The 17,810-nt window shown below is 43.4% G+C and overlaps 1 protein-coding gene across 2 annotated transcripts; it reads left to right on the top strand.

Moving 5' to 3' along the window:
- Positions 1-511: 511 nt before the first annotated feature.
- Positions 512-15,881, top strand: LOC139908422 (uncharacterized). 2 transcript variants are annotated; one of them, XM_078282901.1, is made up of 8 exons: positions 512-882; positions 9,675-9,840; positions 10,584-10,723; positions 10,867-10,932; positions 12,498-13,016; positions 14,734-14,808; positions 15,042-15,120; positions 15,316-15,881. In XM_078282901.1, the coding sequence occupies exons 1-8, from the start codon at positions 816-818 to the stop codon at positions 15,527-15,529; spliced, it is 1,326 nt and encodes a 441-aa protein (XP_078139027.1). In that variant the 5' UTR covers positions 512-815; the 3' UTR covers positions 15,530-15,881. The 2 variants fall into 2 exon arrangements, with proteins under 2 accessions (XP_078139027.1, XP_071751209.1); XM_071895108.2 differs by having other exon boundaries at positions 672-882; positions 12,510-13,016.
- The last annotated feature ends 1,929 nt before the right edge of the window (positions 15,882-17,810 follow it).

Genomic DNA, 17,810 nt, shown 5'->3' on the forward strand with positions numbered 1-17,810 from the left:
CACTGAGACATACAGCGAGAGAGAAAGAGAGAGAGCGAGGGAGAGAGCGAGAGAGCGGAGACAAGAACATCAGATGAATTGAAAATGGAGTGAGGACTGAACAAAAGACCAGATGCGCTCTCAGAAACTGTTGCTGTCAAGAACATAAAAAGAGTAAGACAGGAGGAGAGAAAGAGAGAGAGAGAGAGAGAGAGAGAGAGAGAGAGAGAGAGAGAGGAGGGGAGGGAAGGGGGCAGACAAGGATAGTCAGCCAGACAGAGGGAAAGATCACCTTCTTATCCATTACATTACAAACTGTGGAGGCAGTCAGACAGGAAGAGAGAGAGAGAGAGAGAGAGAGAGAGTAGAGGGAAAGAGAGAGAGAGGCTGCGTGAGGTGGGGTGGGAGGGAAGGTGGGAGGGGGCAAGTGTGGGAGCGGCAGAAGGGTGTGTGCTCACATGAACCACCCTCTTCCCCTTCTGCTTGTGTGCCACTAGCCTCTGTGTCTTTCTACAGGCAGAGAATAGAAAAGTTGGGCAAAGTCTGAGTCTGCTCCAATAGCTACCAGACACTCACAGCAACTCCCTTCAGAGTGCCAGGCTCCTTCTGTTTTTTTTTTTTTTATTATTATTGCTATCTCACTCACCCACTCTCTCTCTTTCACACACGCACACACACGCGCACGCACACACACACACACACACACACACACACACACACACAGAGAGAGAGAGCACCCGTCACTCCTGGCAGGGAGAAGACAGGACCACAGGAGAGCCGTTACACACCTCCTCTCCCAGCTACTCACCCAGCCATCGCCAGACGCTTTGCCCAGGATGTGGACTCTGCTCTTGGGGGTCACCTTTGGATTATTGGCCTCCTCCAGGTCGGAACAACCTCAAGGTGAGGGGACTGCGCCTTTGCCCGGCGGACAGCTCTTTGTTTGGGGATTTTGTTCTTTATTCTGTCTGGTCTCAGGCTGGCAACACTCCTTTGTTGCCAGATTTTATGACCCGACAGTATTGTTTTTTGGTTTTTTTTCCCTTTTCCCCCTCGGACCTTAGAGTTGAGCCTTGTTGAGAATTTGAGAGAGCGTGTGTGGGGTTCGTGTAAAGAGGAGACAGTGAGAGAGGCTGTGCTCTGCTGCTGCTTGTAGAATGGATGAGTGGATGCCGGCAAGACAGCGTGCGCTACACTAGCACAGACAGGCTTATGTCTGGCAGTCTGAGACTCCTGATAGACACAAAGGAGACAGGCGCTCAGGCTCACTCTGCCTCTCACACACATGCACACGCTGGGAAGTGAACCTTATTTATCAGGGTTTTGGATGATCAGTGTAGCTTTCAGAAACCGTCCTTCATCTCTTCAGTTAGAGGGAGAAATAGAGAGACTGTGCTTTTTTTTTTTTTTTTTTTTTTTTTTTGCCATGCAGCTACAGCTGGAATCTATGTCGCCACGCTTAATGCTTTATTGTCTAACACAAAGGATATCCATCAATCGCTCTACCTTTTCCTCCTCATTGTCTGCCTGTTTCTCTTTGTCTCCTTCTCCCTTGTGCCGCCTGTGTAAGATTTTGATTGGATATGTTGCTCGGAGCGGTATATCTCTGTGGAGGAGAAGTTGGTACTGAATCAAACAGGTCTGGGTTAGTCTGGCTTGTTCCCTTAGGGGTTTTGGAGGAGGGGTGGGGAGTGGAGGGGTGGGGGGGACAGTTAACAATGACTCCCTCTGGCACTGTGCCAAAGAACAATCAGCATCGAGCTATAAATTTGACCAGTATTTAAAGGCGAATACGAGGCTAGCTAGGCGGCTCGTATAGGAACTGTATGTGTGTACGTGTGAAGAGGGGGTGTATCCACTTTCCCCCCAGTGCTTCAACACGTGTTTGCCCCCTGATTTAACCTCAGGGCTCACAGTGTAGTGGCAAGTTGTGAGTTTTTGCACGTGCGTGTGTGTGTGTGTGTGTGTGTGTGTGTGTGTGCGTGCATGTCATGTGTCTGTAATTGAATGTCTGGCGAGCGGAGTCCTGGGGTGGTTACTGCTCGTCCCGGTCCAGACGTTGTCTTTGAACCTTAAATCTGTGGCTGTGTTTCGCCTAAAGCACATCATTAAGAGCAGGACTCATGGACTTGTGGCCAGATCCAGACTTCCACAAAAACCGCGATGAGATTTACGGAGGGTTTTTTACTATGCCTCCTATATGGCCATGGATGTATGGCTCTGTAAAGTGTCCGCATTGGGAAGTAATGGATTGTATGTAATGGAGAAACTGTGATGTGACTACCAAAAATGACAACTGTTATCTTTTACAGTAACTGAAAAAGCCCTGTAACAATCAAATGAGATTGAATCAATTCCATCCATTTAAATTCACATTATGACTTCTGCAGGCAATGTAATAAAACGGTGAGAAATCATATTATTTTGTTCATGCCGACTGATTGTAATTTTAAGAAAGTGATCAGCACTCTGTGGAAGAGCACAGTTTGAAAGTAATCTTCCCAGTCCTGACAGTAAAAGATTCGAATGTGCAGACCTTTCAAATCTGACCTAAACCATGTGAAATTCTTATCTCTTTCAACCTGTAAAGCAAATCAACTGAGCAGATCTGTTGATCAGAACGGAACAACATCCTCGTCTTCCAGCACATTCATAAAAAAAAATACTCAATAACTTTATCAGTCTGTAAGCGGTCTTCTTCTTGCTTTTGGGGTTTCCCATCATTGATACACCTGTAGCAGATCGTCCACTTTAGACAAGAGCATGTTGACCACAGTCCTGACTCACTCTCTCTCTCTCTCTCTCTCTCTCTCTCTCTCTCTCTCTCACACACACACACACACACACACACACACACACATACACCGACATGAACCCTGGACTTCTTGCAAATGTGGCCGTATTTGCCTCCTTGGCGTAACGACCCCTCCCGCACCTGGCCGTGTCACGTTTCAAGGTGAGGGGCGGTGAGGGGCCCCGCGGTCCGGGACCCGGGCATGACAAAGAGGGCTTGTGCCTGTACGGGCTGCGAGTCCCATCTCCTGCCACCTGAGACTCTCAGACACGTGTTCACCTCCTCTTACCGCTGTACCCTCCTCTACAAACCAACCGCCCCGAAGCCTCCATGGTCCCGCACCACCATATTGTAAGAATTCCTCTCCTCCTCTCTTCTCGTTTCCCCCCCTACTTTACCCGCTACCTCTGGGCTTTTCGGGCACCCTCTCCCTCGGACGCTGATCTGCATTTAAACTGGTCTTAAATGGAAGAGGGGGGCTCATATTTCAGGTCTACTCTATCTCCGCGTGCGCTGTTAAACCTATTAATTACATTTTAAAGGCTTTTTGCAAGTCTCAGGCTCCCGAGCTGCCACCCTGGTCTCCTGCCCCCCCCGCCTTCTTTTCCTCCTCATATACACTAAAGTCTTTGTGGCCCTGGGAAAGCTGCTCCAAAACAGCTCTGTAATGTATACAGATCCTCCTGCATAAGGCAAACTCAGTGATCTCCACACTCACCGCATCTTCAGCCATAACACAAGGTTACATCTAGATTTTCATTTCGAGCTCCAACGTAATGAGATGTGTGTGCTGAGTCAATTTGCTTACAATTTACTTTAAACGTCAGAGATCAAAGTAGCACTAGTAATATAATTCAATTAAAAAGAAAAAGCAGGTATCTCAACACATGCAATAAAAAACAAATAGAAAACAAAAATAGATATTGTTAGATATTCTTATGAACAGCATAACAGAAAACCTCCATAGACCAAGACTGTAAGCACTAAAACTGGCTTCACCAATATATATATACTGTATATATATGGATTTTTCTGGCTCAATGGTCAATAATAGCCAGTGTTCGGTGACCTGAAGGCTCTAACACAAAGTTTATCTTTAAAACATAGTACATATCGCATGTATTCATGGCCAATGGTCATTTAAAAGTAAAAATGTATTCTAAACCTGACAGCCAGTGCAAGGACCTGTCTCAAAGTGTATCTTTTCCACTAAGGTCTCCCTTTTCTACTCTCCAAAGATGTTTTAAAAGAGTGCTGGAGGTCAAGCTGTCTTTCTTATCATGGCTCATCTGTAAAAGGTCTGGCTTCACCCACTGGAACCTCCTTTCAATTTAGATGAGAGATTTAATAGCTAACATTCACTGAGAGCCTGGACGTAACAGAAATGCACCCATCCTGACAGAGTCTGAAAGAGACCGAGGCTGCTTTTAAAAGAGTGTAATAAATGGATAGATGGAGGTAGAGGGGAAGAGAGCAAGAAAAAAAAGGGATGTTAGAGCGGAAATCAGATAGAGAGAGATTCCTTCAGGTGACCTTCAGGTGATTTTGCGAGTGTGTGTGTGCGCTGGAGCTCATGTTTCACCTGTCCCACTGGCCTGTGCACCTTTGTTGTGACCAGTGAAGGGCGAGACATGAGCATGCCTGCTGACCGAGCAACTTCTATGGAGGAAAAGTGAGATAACACGGGATACTGGATCGTTGTGGGACTGGTGGTAACATGGTCTCCAGCTTCTAATGCAAACCAGCTGGTGAACCGTGGATAAAAGGATGTTACCGTCAGAGCGCAGGGACATGTATAGTAGATTTTCTGTTCTAGCATGGGGATTTTTTGTGATTATAATGTTTCTGGGAAAGGTTCAGTGAGAACATTTTCTACTTATGTGCTTCTGTCTGTTCAGAAAGAGAAGTAGATAAGAAATAAGCCAAGGGAAAGAGATTGTTGAGTGTGATCATTTTCATCAAGATATTGGGGATACTGGCTCTGCACAGGTTGTTACTTCAGCAATTGTTAGGTCAATGTCATGGTGTGTGTGTGTGTGTGTGTGTCTGTCTCTGTGTATCTTTGTGTCTGTGTGTTTATGTGTGTGTGTGTGTGCACCTGCATGCGGGGGGTAATTTGTTCTTTATAGCCGGCATAGAAAAAACAAATAAAGAGCAGCAAGAGAGTACAAGAGGGAAAGGGAACGAGAAAGGGAGTGAGAGAAAGAGAGAAAGAGAGAGTAAAGTGAGAGTAAAGAGGCAGGCCTGTCTGTTACTACTAGAGCAGCTGGAGGTTTTGGCAGGACGCTGTGTTAAAGCCCCCTTTCTCTCAGGCTCTGTACATCCAGACCCTCCAGTCTCCTAGGTTCTTTCAACTCCATTAGGTGACAATAGGGCCTTTGGTAGAGTCACTGCCTTGGCATAGCAGGCTTCGGGACTTTATAAAGACACCCATGACCGTTCCCTCTGCATACTAATGGCAACACCTCTGATTCATGCGCTCTACCTCTTTTCAGCTTGCCAACAGGCTGTGTTCCCTTTGATGCAGGGTTTGCAAGGCCAAGAGTGTTTTCTTTTTTGCTCTTCGGGCACACTGTGACATGTGGCAGCATGTGTCTGAGTGTCTGTCAGATGTGTGTGTGTGTGTGTGTGTGTGTGTGTGTGTGTGTGTGTGTGTGTGTGTGTGTGTGTGTGTGTGTGTGTGTGTGTTGAGAGAGAGAGAGAGAGAGAGAGAAAGAGAGAGTGGAAATGAAACAGTATTGGCACCCACCCTTGTTGCCCAACTGTCACTAACAGCAGAAAGCTGAACTTCCTGCTGTTGCTAGTTCTCTGTTTACACATAACAGTCAGTGGAAAAACCAGGGGCTTTTTCTGTTGTCTAATCTCTCAGTAGCCTGATTTCTACACTCAAATGTGCATTAACATTGTCCACAAATTGATATGTCAGCCTTCCCCAAACCAACTGAAGCGGGCAGGGACTGGTTCTTTAGAGTTCAAAAAAAGGCAAAAAATTACCATAAAATGTCTCCAAACAGCTTGTTCGGCATGAGGTAAATAAGACTTTTGGACCCACAGTGCAATTGTTTGGCTACAAAATACTATTATTGTTTGGCTACAGAACACTATTAAGAAACATTATGCTGCATGAGCTGTTTAGAGTAATTTTATGGCCTTTTTTGAACTCTAAAGAACCAGTTCCCAGCCACTTCAGTTGTTTTGGAGAAGGCTGACATGGAGCTGCACTAGCTAACTCATTGTGTGATATGTGGACATACAAACTTCACCGGTGTTTCGGCTGACATGAGGGTGATAATGAGTGAAATTTCATTTTGGGATGAATATTCCTTTAAATGTCTGGGTTGGGTGTGGCAAAAGTCCCAGCATATCTATTCTTGATAACCATCTGAAGTAAGGATAACTGCAACATACTCTTAAATTAGGCGAGACTGATATATTGTCTTTAATTTACTTATATAAGTATATTGTGCTGCAATGCCCAGTCTACATAAGCTTGTATCCCCAAAAATCTGATTTGGACAGTTGGTTGCTAACAGCAGACTTCCTCTTTGGAGGATTTGTCAGTTATCACATGTGAGTTGAGTGATCTGAGGGAAGTATAAAAGTCCTATAAAGTACAGTCACTGCTGGCTGTGGTTGTGCTGTGTTTATTGGTGTTCCAGGAGACTTGTGAGTCTATGTTGGTCTCCAGGTAATGGAAGTGGAATTGATTTGGACTGGTAGTAATGATTCCACTCTACAAGAACTATATACCAGTTGTCTAACTGGATTTTCCTAAACCTTTTTGTTGTCACAGCGATATATCATGTCATTATGTGTTCTGGTGAATTTCAAAGATACTGTATGTGTCTGTACATTGCTCAGGGTGTCTACTAGATATACAACTAGGGATTTGATTTGATTTAAAGAGTGCTAATTATGTTTGGAGCCATGGAAGATAGAAGAAACACAACTGAGTAGACAGCTCAGCTCTCAAGATATTCTACATGTTGGGTGTGGTCCCATACAAGTCTGGTGTTGCAAAAAGAGTCACACTGTTTTAGGCATATTTCACAACCCGTGCATCCATCACCATGGTAACTCTATTTAAACAAGCACGAAATAGATAGACCAGATAGGGTTGAGTTTCCTCTGTGCATGAACTCTTCAGATTTCAAGAAATCTGCACATCACATTAGATTTGAACCAACAGAGGATATGAAGCCTGCAGAAACCCTACAGGGCAATGCAATGAAATGAAAGTCTTGTAGACTACGGCTCTTGGCACACTGAATGTTGTCACAGGCCTAGTTTTCAGCAACTCTCAATTTAGTCAGAACTATCTGTTCAGAAATAGCCATCATCAGATACCTGATCAAATTTCCAGAACGGACAGAGTGTACATGTTGATAACGCATTTTATGGCTTCTCATGAAGTGTCAGACCACAACCGACAGATGGTACGATTGTATTTTACATAAAGGAAATTTTGAGATAGCTTTAAATTAGACTTTCACCAAAATTGTCATGAGGCTGAACTTTTCTCTCTATGTGGGAGGGGGGGAAACCATGGAAAGGTCGCTATGGAGATAAAGTCACTGGTACATGTTCAGTCTCAGAGGAGAGTGTCTGCCCCTAGTTATATCACAAGACTCTTCCCAAGTGGTGTCTGTCCCCGTTCTCTGTCAGTGTTTATGCAAATGCTCACCTGCTTGAATCAAGAAAACCCTCAGCTTTCTAAGTTCTGAAAGTTTCTTGCCTATTCCCCCCTTTTGTCCTCGTGGTAATGCTAGTGAGTGTGTGTGTGTGTGTGTGTGTGTGCCTGTGCATGTGTGTGTCTTTGTCTGGTTTGCCGTGCTGTGTACGTGTGTGATGCAGTCTGGTGTGTGCTTTGTGCCGCACATGTGGGTATTTAAATGCGCCGCTCCACATGTGTTTGCATTCTGCCGCCTGTTCATTTGCTATTCCAAATGCTAGACCTAATTTGCATTTTTGTTTTTGTTTCAATGTGAGGAAGTCATTTCGCTGAAGGTTCTCTTTTGCACAGGTAAACGTAAGTAAATAGGCTGAGCATCACCCGTGTGCATTAGTGAAGAGATTTCATTGTACAGTAAACCGTATCAGTGATGTAAACCTGAAACATACTGTGTTCAAAATTGACAACATTTTCATATAAATAAATGTCAATTTTTCTACTCTGTGGTCGATTGATGTAACACAGTAGTGATCCAAGCTGCACTCAATTCACAAACGTTTTTACATTTGCTGTTCTAATGCGTTTTATGTTCCTAGCAGCAGTGATAGAGGTTTATTTGGAATAAACTGATTACACAGATTACAAGTGCTCTCTAGGAAGTGTAGTGCAAAAACACAGTAATGGCTGCTTATTATCAAAGATAGTGCCAAAATATAACAAAAAATGATTCTATCCTGTGGGCTCCTGACATTGATTATTGATGCTCTAATGAAGGCCAACTGGAATGAAAGCTTGTCTTATGAATAAAACTTGCTCTGTTTTGCGTCTCATGCCTTAGCCAAGACAGTTGTTGCAGTAGTAGATATCTTCCCAGCCATCAAATACCACTGTCATTGAACTTTTGATCATATTTCGTTTGGGTTGATCTCACATCTCTCTTTGAGATAGAGGTTGGTTGGGTGAGGCTAAACAAAACTGTTTTGTTCTTGACATGACAGTGAGTACTTATTTTCCAGGCATCTGAAACAGTGTGGTTAGTGTGTGGTGAGTGTGTGTGTGTGTGTGTGCGCGTGTGTAAACCTTTCTCTATCTCTCTTTGTCTCTAAGTGTGATGCATACCTGTGTTTGCACACTTTGGCTGGAACAAAACAGTGTGAAACAAAACCTTAGAGAGGCTTGAGGGCAAAACACCGGAGATGAGTATCCTCCCTGTCTCATGATGCGTCTCCTGTGCTTCTCTCCCACTAAGCTCATCCCTGCATGCTAGTCATCTGATGACACAGGAGTGCAGCCACAAAACACACTCTGCATCTGTGAATAAAGACTTTATTCATCAGACATTATCTGGTGTGAAAGCGTTCTCGTGCAACCTCACAGTCTCTCGGGAGGAAATCAGAATGGCAGTTAGAGATATTTTAATTGACTGAATAGCTGTGTTTCCTCTCTCAGGAAAAGAAGAGAGAAACAGGCCCAAAATACTGTAGAACCCACACAAATCCTGCAAACAAAACATGAATGAGTCGTAAAGAGCTCTGTTTCGATAGTGAATGAATCCCCAGCTGGCCATTTGTGTCTTACACATGAAGTGGTGCGTGAGTGTGTGTGATTGCTTTGTGTGTCTTGTATATGACGCAAAAATCAAGACCCAATAATAAATACCCATTATGTTATCCATATTGTCTGGATCCTTACTGTATTGCATTATTTTGGAGCCTAAATGTGGGTCTAAAACAGGTGTGTATCTGCAGCTGCTGGTTGTAAATTCTGTTTCTATAGAGATCTTGAGTTTTGAATACATAAATGTCCCAAAAGTCAGTGACAATGAGATTATAATGGCTCCTACAGCTTTATGTTTTATGTTGCTCCAGTTGCTGTTGACTGAACAACTACCTGATGGTTTTACATGTATTTTAAAGACCCTCCTTTGAGATATCCTTCAGTTCTTTTGAGAAATTTGTTCTAAAACTGACTGGAATCATTTCCCACCTGAACCGAAAATAACATATTCCCTACTGAGTTGATAAGTAACTACATTTCTAAAGTGTAAATTCAAAGATTTATTGAAAGTTTGCTGAACTACAGGAGGGGCTTTCCACACTCTGGCTCCCTGTTGTTGACAAGTGCTAGAAGACATAAGCAATGTCTCAAACATCTTTAACCCTACTGCTATCATTTCAAATGAGGATGACACCTGTAAGACACTGAACCCATCTTCTCTCTACCTGCCAGTGAACTCCCGGAGCTGCAGCTATGCGAGGGTGTTTCAGATTGAAGGAGCGAAACGCTACTCCCTGACCTTTGATGCGGCCCAGAAGCTGTGTGAGCATCTGGGGACCACGCTGGCGAGCTCAGAGCAAGTGAGGGAGGCCTATGATAAAACGATGGAAACCTGCAGGTGAAATCATGAGCCTTTGTCCAATTCACATGTTATTCCTATGGCATAGGAGTGTTAATATTATTATGTTTACTGTTAATTGTTGTGAGCAGGACTTTCTTTTAAAACCAGAGACAGAGTGAGATTAACAGCCTGGGACTGCTCCTCGGACAGCGAAGGGAAAATGACTTGGTAGACTTGTAGTGTTTTTGCAGCTTTATTTCAAAGTAGTTGAAACTTTTCTGTACCAGAAACTCACAAGAGCTTACCCCTCACTTTTTTCTACATTTTATCTTTTTTCATGTGACATCACAGATGTTGGGGTCCTGGTCATTTCTAATAGATGACAGGGTCATGATCATCAATTCAAAGTCAACCTGGGGTATATTGAAATCATAGTTGAATCCTAAAAGTCATTAGTATTCTCATTTAAAGTTCAACTTGAAATTCCCGTGGTCACCATCATGGCACTGGATCAAGAAGTGTAAAATCAGGAAGAGGAAGCAGGTCTTCAGATTAGATAAGGTGTAATACTCCACATCTTTGTCATATGATAGTGATCGTGTAAACTAAATATTTAGATAAAGGAAGCAGCCATCTGCTACTCTGCTGTGTTTCTCTCTTCTTTTGTCAGCTATGTGCTAGTGATTTATTATGAGTGTTTTCTTTTCGTTTTTTATAGTGTAACTGTGATAAATGATCTAGTTCACTGCAAATGCTGTTAAAATGTGGCTCCTAATAATGATATTGTTGTGTCCATTTAGGAATGGCTGGACAAGCAACCTGAGCATTGCCATTCTCAGACATACAAATCATGAAAACTGTGCACAGAACATGACCGGGTTCTTTATCCATGAAACTCCTGCTGAAGAACTCAGTGATGCCTTCTGTTACGATGAACAAGGTGACTACATCTACCTGGTCTATACTTGTATTATTTTGACAACAGTTGTCATCAAAGCGTCTAGAATCCACCTCAGAAATGTAGAAGTTGTCACATCCTTCTCCATTTTGATCACTTCTGCTTCCCACTCCCCCATGTACCAGCTGGACCTGAGAAGAACTGTGAGCACGCCTTCAGAAGAAATGGAGACCTTAACTCAGATGCACCAGGTTAGTGCAGAATGTCCATTTATACTCATATTCTTTTTATTCCCCTTTGTCACCATCTTCAGTGTTAAAACACTAACGTCAATTGAAAACCAGGGATCCAACATGAGAGATTGACTGCTGTGCCATCTGCTACTGCTCCTCTGATGAAACCTACTGTATTTCCTCTGACATGTCTTGCATGTCTTTCACAACTCAAAGACATGCTGAGTCTACAGGTTCTGAAACCAAACTGGTGACTTCTGAGTCTGTGATGGATAAGAGAGGAAACTAGCCAGACAGACCGTAACTCAAGCTCCTATGTTAGGGTGCACATATCCTCTGTGGAATTGTTTAACAGGACACAGTTTCAAGCAGACACAACAAAATGAGGACCTCTTAGACCACACCTTGGTCTGTTTACCTGGTTTGGAGTGATGTCATCCCTATATAGTCAATCCTACCCACTCCTCAGCTCCCAGCTATGTTATCTGAGGAAGACACGGTTAACCAGAATCTTCTGTGCAGAACGAGACTGCCGGATGAAATTACTTTTCACTACTGCCTTTAGTGCTGATAAGGGATCAGATTCCCCACCCTTGGGTTACCCTTTTCCATTTGTGCAGAAACTGCACAACTTAGACCATATGGAGGCAATGGTAAGACTTTACAGTGGCCTTATTTCAGTGTATTAACCTATGGAAAATGATTATAGTTACCCAATATCATGCTGAAAAACTTAATACATAATGGGTGTAAGACATTGGAAGCACAAACACACAAGCTGTAGTAAAACAAATATGGTCAAAAAAGCAATTGTAAAGTGAAGTGTTACCATGGCAGCTTCGCCCTTCTCAGAGGAGGAGGCTCCATTTGGATCATGCGCTCATAAAAAGAAAATGTCAGTCATCAACTAGCAAGCTTGACATAATGGGAGGTGTGATAATGTTAATGCTTAAAGTCATTAAAGACAAGGATTGAATGACCTATCAGTGGGAACCAGGCAGAATATGACTCATTTTGTAGTGTAGTTTATATACTTAACGCACCATTTTCATGTCTTTTAATGCTTCTCTCTGATAGCACTGTCCCACAATGTGACATATTTACGACATATTACACTCAACACCGTATGAAGGGTTTCTCAGCCCATGTAAATAGTGTTTTCAACTGTACTGAGAACAGTATCAACGGAAAGTAAAGAATGCATTGACAAAAACAATGTTTGTGTGAATGCAAAATGGATTCTTACTGTAACAACAATGCTTGTATGATGTGATTAATTAAAAAAAATGTATCAAAAAATCCTGTTTGAATCCCATAAAACAAGGTGAATGGGCGTATGCTGAAATAATTTCACAGCACCATGAAATGATATGTAAACAGATATCGCCACAACGGTAAGCAACGGCTGATGTCATCATTATATGACACATGTCAAGAGATAGGCGTGAGAATCCTCTTCTTCACCCATATCCAGAGAAATGAGACACTGTCAGGTAGACGCAAACAAGAGCTATTAATCTCTCCAATCTGTCATCCAACGTGTAGCTTCCCTGCGGTTCAAAGCTGTTCTGCTCTCCCATCAGCTGACCCTACAGCAGAGCCTGGGACAGCGGAGGCCCCTGTGGAAAAGCCAGATGACCCGACAGATGTCCAGACAGAGGCCCCCGCAGCAGCCGACGGCCCCGCGGAGCCCACTCACACCACAGAGGCCACTCCAGGAGATGGGTCTGATGGTGAAACCGGCGGCCTGACGTTTGCCCCCGCGGAAGGAGCAGCATCCACAGAGGCCGAGGCTCACGGGGAGGTGATGGAGATGAAGCCGTCAGCCACGCCCGTGTCCACAGAACCAGAGGAGACGGCGGCCGCGTCCGGCAGCGAGGCGAGTCCTGAAGATGGGCGGGTCGAAGGGAGTGAGGCCGGGGGTGCGGGGTCCACCGCCACCCCGGGAGTGGTGGTGACGGAGCTGGGGGAGCCCATTGGGTCTGGGATGCTGCCAACCGTCTTCGAGCAAGGGGGGGCCGCTATGACGCCCCCTGCTGAGCCCTCCAGCGAGGAGGAGATGGGGACGACGGAGCCGGAAAGCAATGATGCTGTAGCAGAGGGTAAGGACAAATAAGTGATTACAGCTCCTAAAAATGTATATCCGTATGTGTATATCCATGAAAAATTGGATAGGATGGCAGTATCGATCATGAAGAACACTTCTAGTCTAAACATACCATCTGAGGTTTTTAAAAGGCCATGAAAAGTTGTTTTTAACATTTTGCTCTTTATACTGGTGTTTCTTCTGGGTCACAAAGGGCCAGTGTGCAACCATTAGGTGGTTTTCTATAGTGCGTGTGTGTGTGTGTATGTGTGTGTGTGTGTGTTGAAAATGTACATTTTTTTAACTAACAATCTTTATTGTAACCTAATCCCCCCATCCTCCCATCCTTTTTGAGTTTGGTCTTCCTAAATCTTTGTAGGGTCTAAAATGAGGCAAATGGTGGTCGATTATGGCTTACAAGCAACACATATGTAAACTTCATGTCAATTTTAACCTCTTCTATTAAAGTTATTAGATAAGATTAGATAAGAATAAAGCCAAACATCTGTAGCAAGTCTAACCATCGCTAAGGCTCTTTCTCCCTCTCTGTTCCCCTGACAATTCATAACTCAGAGGAGAGGGATTTATTGTGTCATATGGCTTAGTCTGTAATTAAATGTCAATATGCATCATGCTCCTTAGCTTGACTGTTTAGACACATGCTGTAATAGCCTCCTAGAACAGCCATTTCTGACACTCTGCTTTAGACACCGTGTGAAGGAACTGTACAAATTAGAGTGGCACTTTTTCTCCCCACAATTACATGCGAAATCGCCTAGTCAAGGTATAAAACCAGTTGAGTTTTAGACCACAGGGAAGGAATGTTAAAAACACAGCACAGCCTGCCATTCACATGCAACAGGTTTTGGGAAGCCTCCTCAAAAAACTTTAAGAACACAGCACGCCCCCTTGTGTTAGGTTGAGCTGTGGAATGGATTTTAAAAACAGGCTTTGTTGCTGCTTGTTTCTGAACCCCTTCCTAATCGACACAGAATCAGGATTGGAAACATGGCAGAAACACGTTGACAATTTAGAGTTTCTCTGTGCATGCAGACTACATGGTAGAAGCACAACAGGACCTCACATATAGTGCAGAACAGTCAGTTACAGTCAGTTCTGTTGTGTGATAAAGGAAGATGTATCACCCACTGAGCAGGGTGGATAATATGCTGCAGCTTGTCTCACTACTCTATAGAGTGGTATACCATATAATGTTCATTTTACTGTATAGGTGAATGCTAATCAAATCCATTAATCAACTTACTTTGATTTTCAGACTAAATAAGGGTGCTACTAATTATTTTATATAGCATGTTCAGGGAAGCAATAGCAATGTTTTTATTACTGAGCATACAGTTTTTGCATTTGGAAGATTTGTTGTTTTTTTGTAAAGGGAAATCTTCTCTTGATTGCTGAAGACCGCTTGCATGTCATGACATGGAAGAATAGGGAGACAGGTGCCACACTGCCTTAGGTCTCACTAACAGATGGAAATTCAAAGAAGATGAAAGAAATAGATAGTGAAAAAGAAAATAAAGCTTTCACAATACAGCCAAAAACCGACACATGAGTATGTCATGTGGTTTTAAGTTGAATCTATGCTTGTTTTGGTGACCTTGGGGTAGCTCTGAATTGTGTGGTCAATAATAGTCGTTGTCAGTAATTGCCTGCATGTGAGCTGTCAGGGCTGATGATTGAACACTCTGTCTTTTTGTGTTCACCTGCTGCTCCAGAGCAGCCTGCTGGCAAGGGGAGGAGGGGTCCTGGAGAGCCTTCATCTCCTGAACAGGAGAGCGGCGGTTCATCAAGTGAGCAAACCTATTATTTCCCTCTAACACCCTGAAGTTCATAATGATCGCAGTGAAATACGATCATGTGGCGAAAAATGCACAGCACACTTATTATTGCAATTCATGATTGCTCCCGAAACTTCGAAATGTCCTTTTTTCTATCCGCCCTTTATCGACAGTGATGCTCATTTCCCACTGACTTATCTTAAGTCATGGTGATTCATTGCTTGCATTGTTATTTCTCTCTGCAGGCTGGTGGATAATCATTGGAGTGGTTGTGGCAGTTGCTGCTATACTTCTTGTGTGTGCAGCTGTCGCCAAACACAACAGGTAGCCTACTGTATTGTCATTCTTCTTATCTTATTCTGATAGTGCTGTCATGTGATGTTATTTGAACAGCAGTCTTCCAACAGTCAAACCCCTTACACCAATCTCCCCATCATAGGTAAGGCGACCAGTAAACTGAACATGTGTGAATGTCTCTCTCTCTCTCTCTCTCTCTCTCTCTCTCTCTCCCTCTCGCAGCTGGTGCGGCAAGCAGCAGACCCTGATGATCACGTCCAAAGACGGCGGCGAGGGGAACGGCGCGGCCTCGTCGGTGGCGAGCTCCCGCGCCCAGGAGAGGGAGCAGGAGATGGTGACCCTCATGAACAAGGAGAAGATCCAGGAGAACGGCAACACGGAGGAGTTCACCGTCATCACACTAGAGGAGTCGCCAGATAAAGAGCAGCTGGCGTGAGAGAGGAGTGTAGAAGGGGGCGAGGGGAAGGCAGAGGAGGAGAGGATAAGAGAGAGAGAGTGAGGAATCGGTTTGTTTGAGAGAGCGGATGGGTCGGGGTTGGGGTTCCAAACACCTGGGAGGGGGGGTTGGTGTTTTTAAAGAGAGGGCTAATGTGTGTGTATGTGTGTTTCAAACCAACGTGTGCAGGATTTTGTTGTGTATATAGTCTTGTATGCCGGGTTAGTTTGGCTTGATTGGCCCTTAAGAGTGTGTGGGCGTGGCAGGGTGTGTGAATGTGTCATGTGTCCGTGTGTATGTCCGTGTGTATGCTTTGATGAAGAAGGGGCTGGATGAAGGCATGGGTTCTAAAGGGAGGGGGGAGATGGGTAGGGCAGGGAGGGGGGAGATGGGTGGGGCGGGGTGCTGTGAGTCAGAGGGGTCCGAGTGGTGAAGAACATATCGATTGCAATTGATTTGAGTTTTGAGAATTTGTGGAACCCCAAAATATAGGTCTCAGCCTAAAAGATTGAATAAATGGGGGGGAAACAGTCTCAGAATCAAACAATAATAAGTTGATTTTCATGGGTTATTTTATTTCAGATGGAAAAAAAAAAAAAACGTTGAATAACCCAACCCCTTGGTGTTTTCCATGTTTTCCTGTGCTTTTCGTTTGTTTTGTTAGCTTACTGTTGTAACCTTGTGTATATTTCTGACATTGCCTGTGGACTGAAGTTTGGTTTTCCATTTTCAAGAAAACTCGAGATGTCACTACCTTAATTTATGCAGCTTTGATTCCCGTTTTTCTTGGTCTCTGTATATAAAGTATATGTTTGGAAAATGCCTTAGCAATAGCTGTCGGTCCGGTTTGTTTTGGGGGTGGGATGGGAAGGGGGCTGCATTTGTATCCCCTTTGAATAAAAGAATGTGTCATATTTGAGAGTTATTTAATTAGATACAGCACCTGTAAGGTAAACAATTGTGAATTGATCTTGCAATAATCAAAGTGGAGTGGACATTGTATGAATCAACTTGATGTATAGCAACCACGATTGTGCAATTTAAGCACCATTATATGAAGTGAATTAACGGTTTAATGGTTTGTCCCATTAGAATAATATTGAGTTGGGAATATGATGATATTGTTTGTCAAAACATTGTAATGTGGGATGGACAGAGTCACCCTGTCAGTCATTATCTCCATGATGTTATTCTGAGGATAAGTAGAATGATTATGGCAATGTATACATACTTTATACACACCGGTTGAGGGAAAAAATGAAAGGGCAACCATTATTGGATCGCATCCAAAGCATATTACGGTCATTATTTGAACGCAACAATTAAGCTCAATCTTGACAAGAGAGTGACAGAAATTTACCCTCAATGGCACATATGACAACGGGGGCCATTGTGCATTAAACACATAGGTATGTGAAAGGTTCTTTGTAAGAAAGAGGCTGCAACCATTTTCCCCAGAGGGGGCGTGATGAATGTGGCAAGCTGGCTATGTGCTCGCCCAGGCCTCAATGTGCCCATCACTCTATACATTCACACATATATATAAGCAACGCTGCAGTTTTTCTACTGACCTTCTCATTGGTGGAATATATCATACATGTGCCATATCAATATTCCCTGTGTGACAGCTAATTTTTCTGGGTTTTCAGTATAAAGCTGAATTATATACAGTGATTTATGTTATTTGCCTTCTACCATTTTTCCTGCTTTTGCTCTCATATGATTCTTTTTGAGGACAAGTAGCAAATGTATTAGAGTAGGCGAGTGTAATGATGAATTAACAAAAAAAATGTCGCTGAAAAGATTTGTAAAGTCATGAATGAAATAAATGTGTATAGAAGAGACGTTGGGAGATTGTGGCGTTCTTTCACTGATTATATGTGAAGACAGAGAGAGGAAGAGAGTGAATAGAGTGAAGAAGGAAGCAAGTGCTTATATTGCGGCTGCACAAAGGGAAGTAAGGTTACCATGGCACCAGCGTTGTGATGCAAGAACATTTTAACACAGGCAACAAAGGGTGAGACAAAGACAGCCATTTTGGAAGATAGAAAAGGCATCTTATCCAATATTAAACAATCAAAATCACAGTTTAGTCAGACTGTCTTCATTCAAAAACATGCACATATAAATAGAATATGTGGTCATTTAGCATGCCTTTACTATTCACCACACTGAATCAATAAATACAGTGCCATAAACTGCCATAGTCATCACAAATGGCTAATGTGTAGTTTAGCTCATCTTTTTCACTTTGCACTCATTCCGCATTTTACCATATATT

This window comes from Centroberyx gerrardi, chromosome 4, assembly GCF_048128805.1.
Source record: "Centroberyx gerrardi isolate f3 chromosome 4, fCenGer3.hap1.cur.20231027, whole genome shotgun sequence".
Lineage (NCBI taxonomy): Eukaryota > Metazoa > Chordata > Actinopteri > Beryciformes > Berycidae > Centroberyx > Centroberyx gerrardi.

Bases quoted from the DNA above. Each gene is read 5' to 3' on its own strand.
- LOC139908422 (XM_078282901.1), top strand. From the start codon at position 816: ATGTGGACTCTGCTCTTGGGGGTCACCTTTGGATTATTGGCCTCCTCC. The intron at 883-9,674 runs GTGAGGGGACTG...TCTACCTGCCAG, and splicing joins CAGGTCGGAACAACCTCAAG to TGAACTCCCGGAGCTGCAGC. The intron at 10,724-10,866 runs GTGACTACATCT...CCCATGTACCAG, and splicing joins CTTCTGTTACGATGAACAAG to CTGGACCTGAGAAGAACTGT.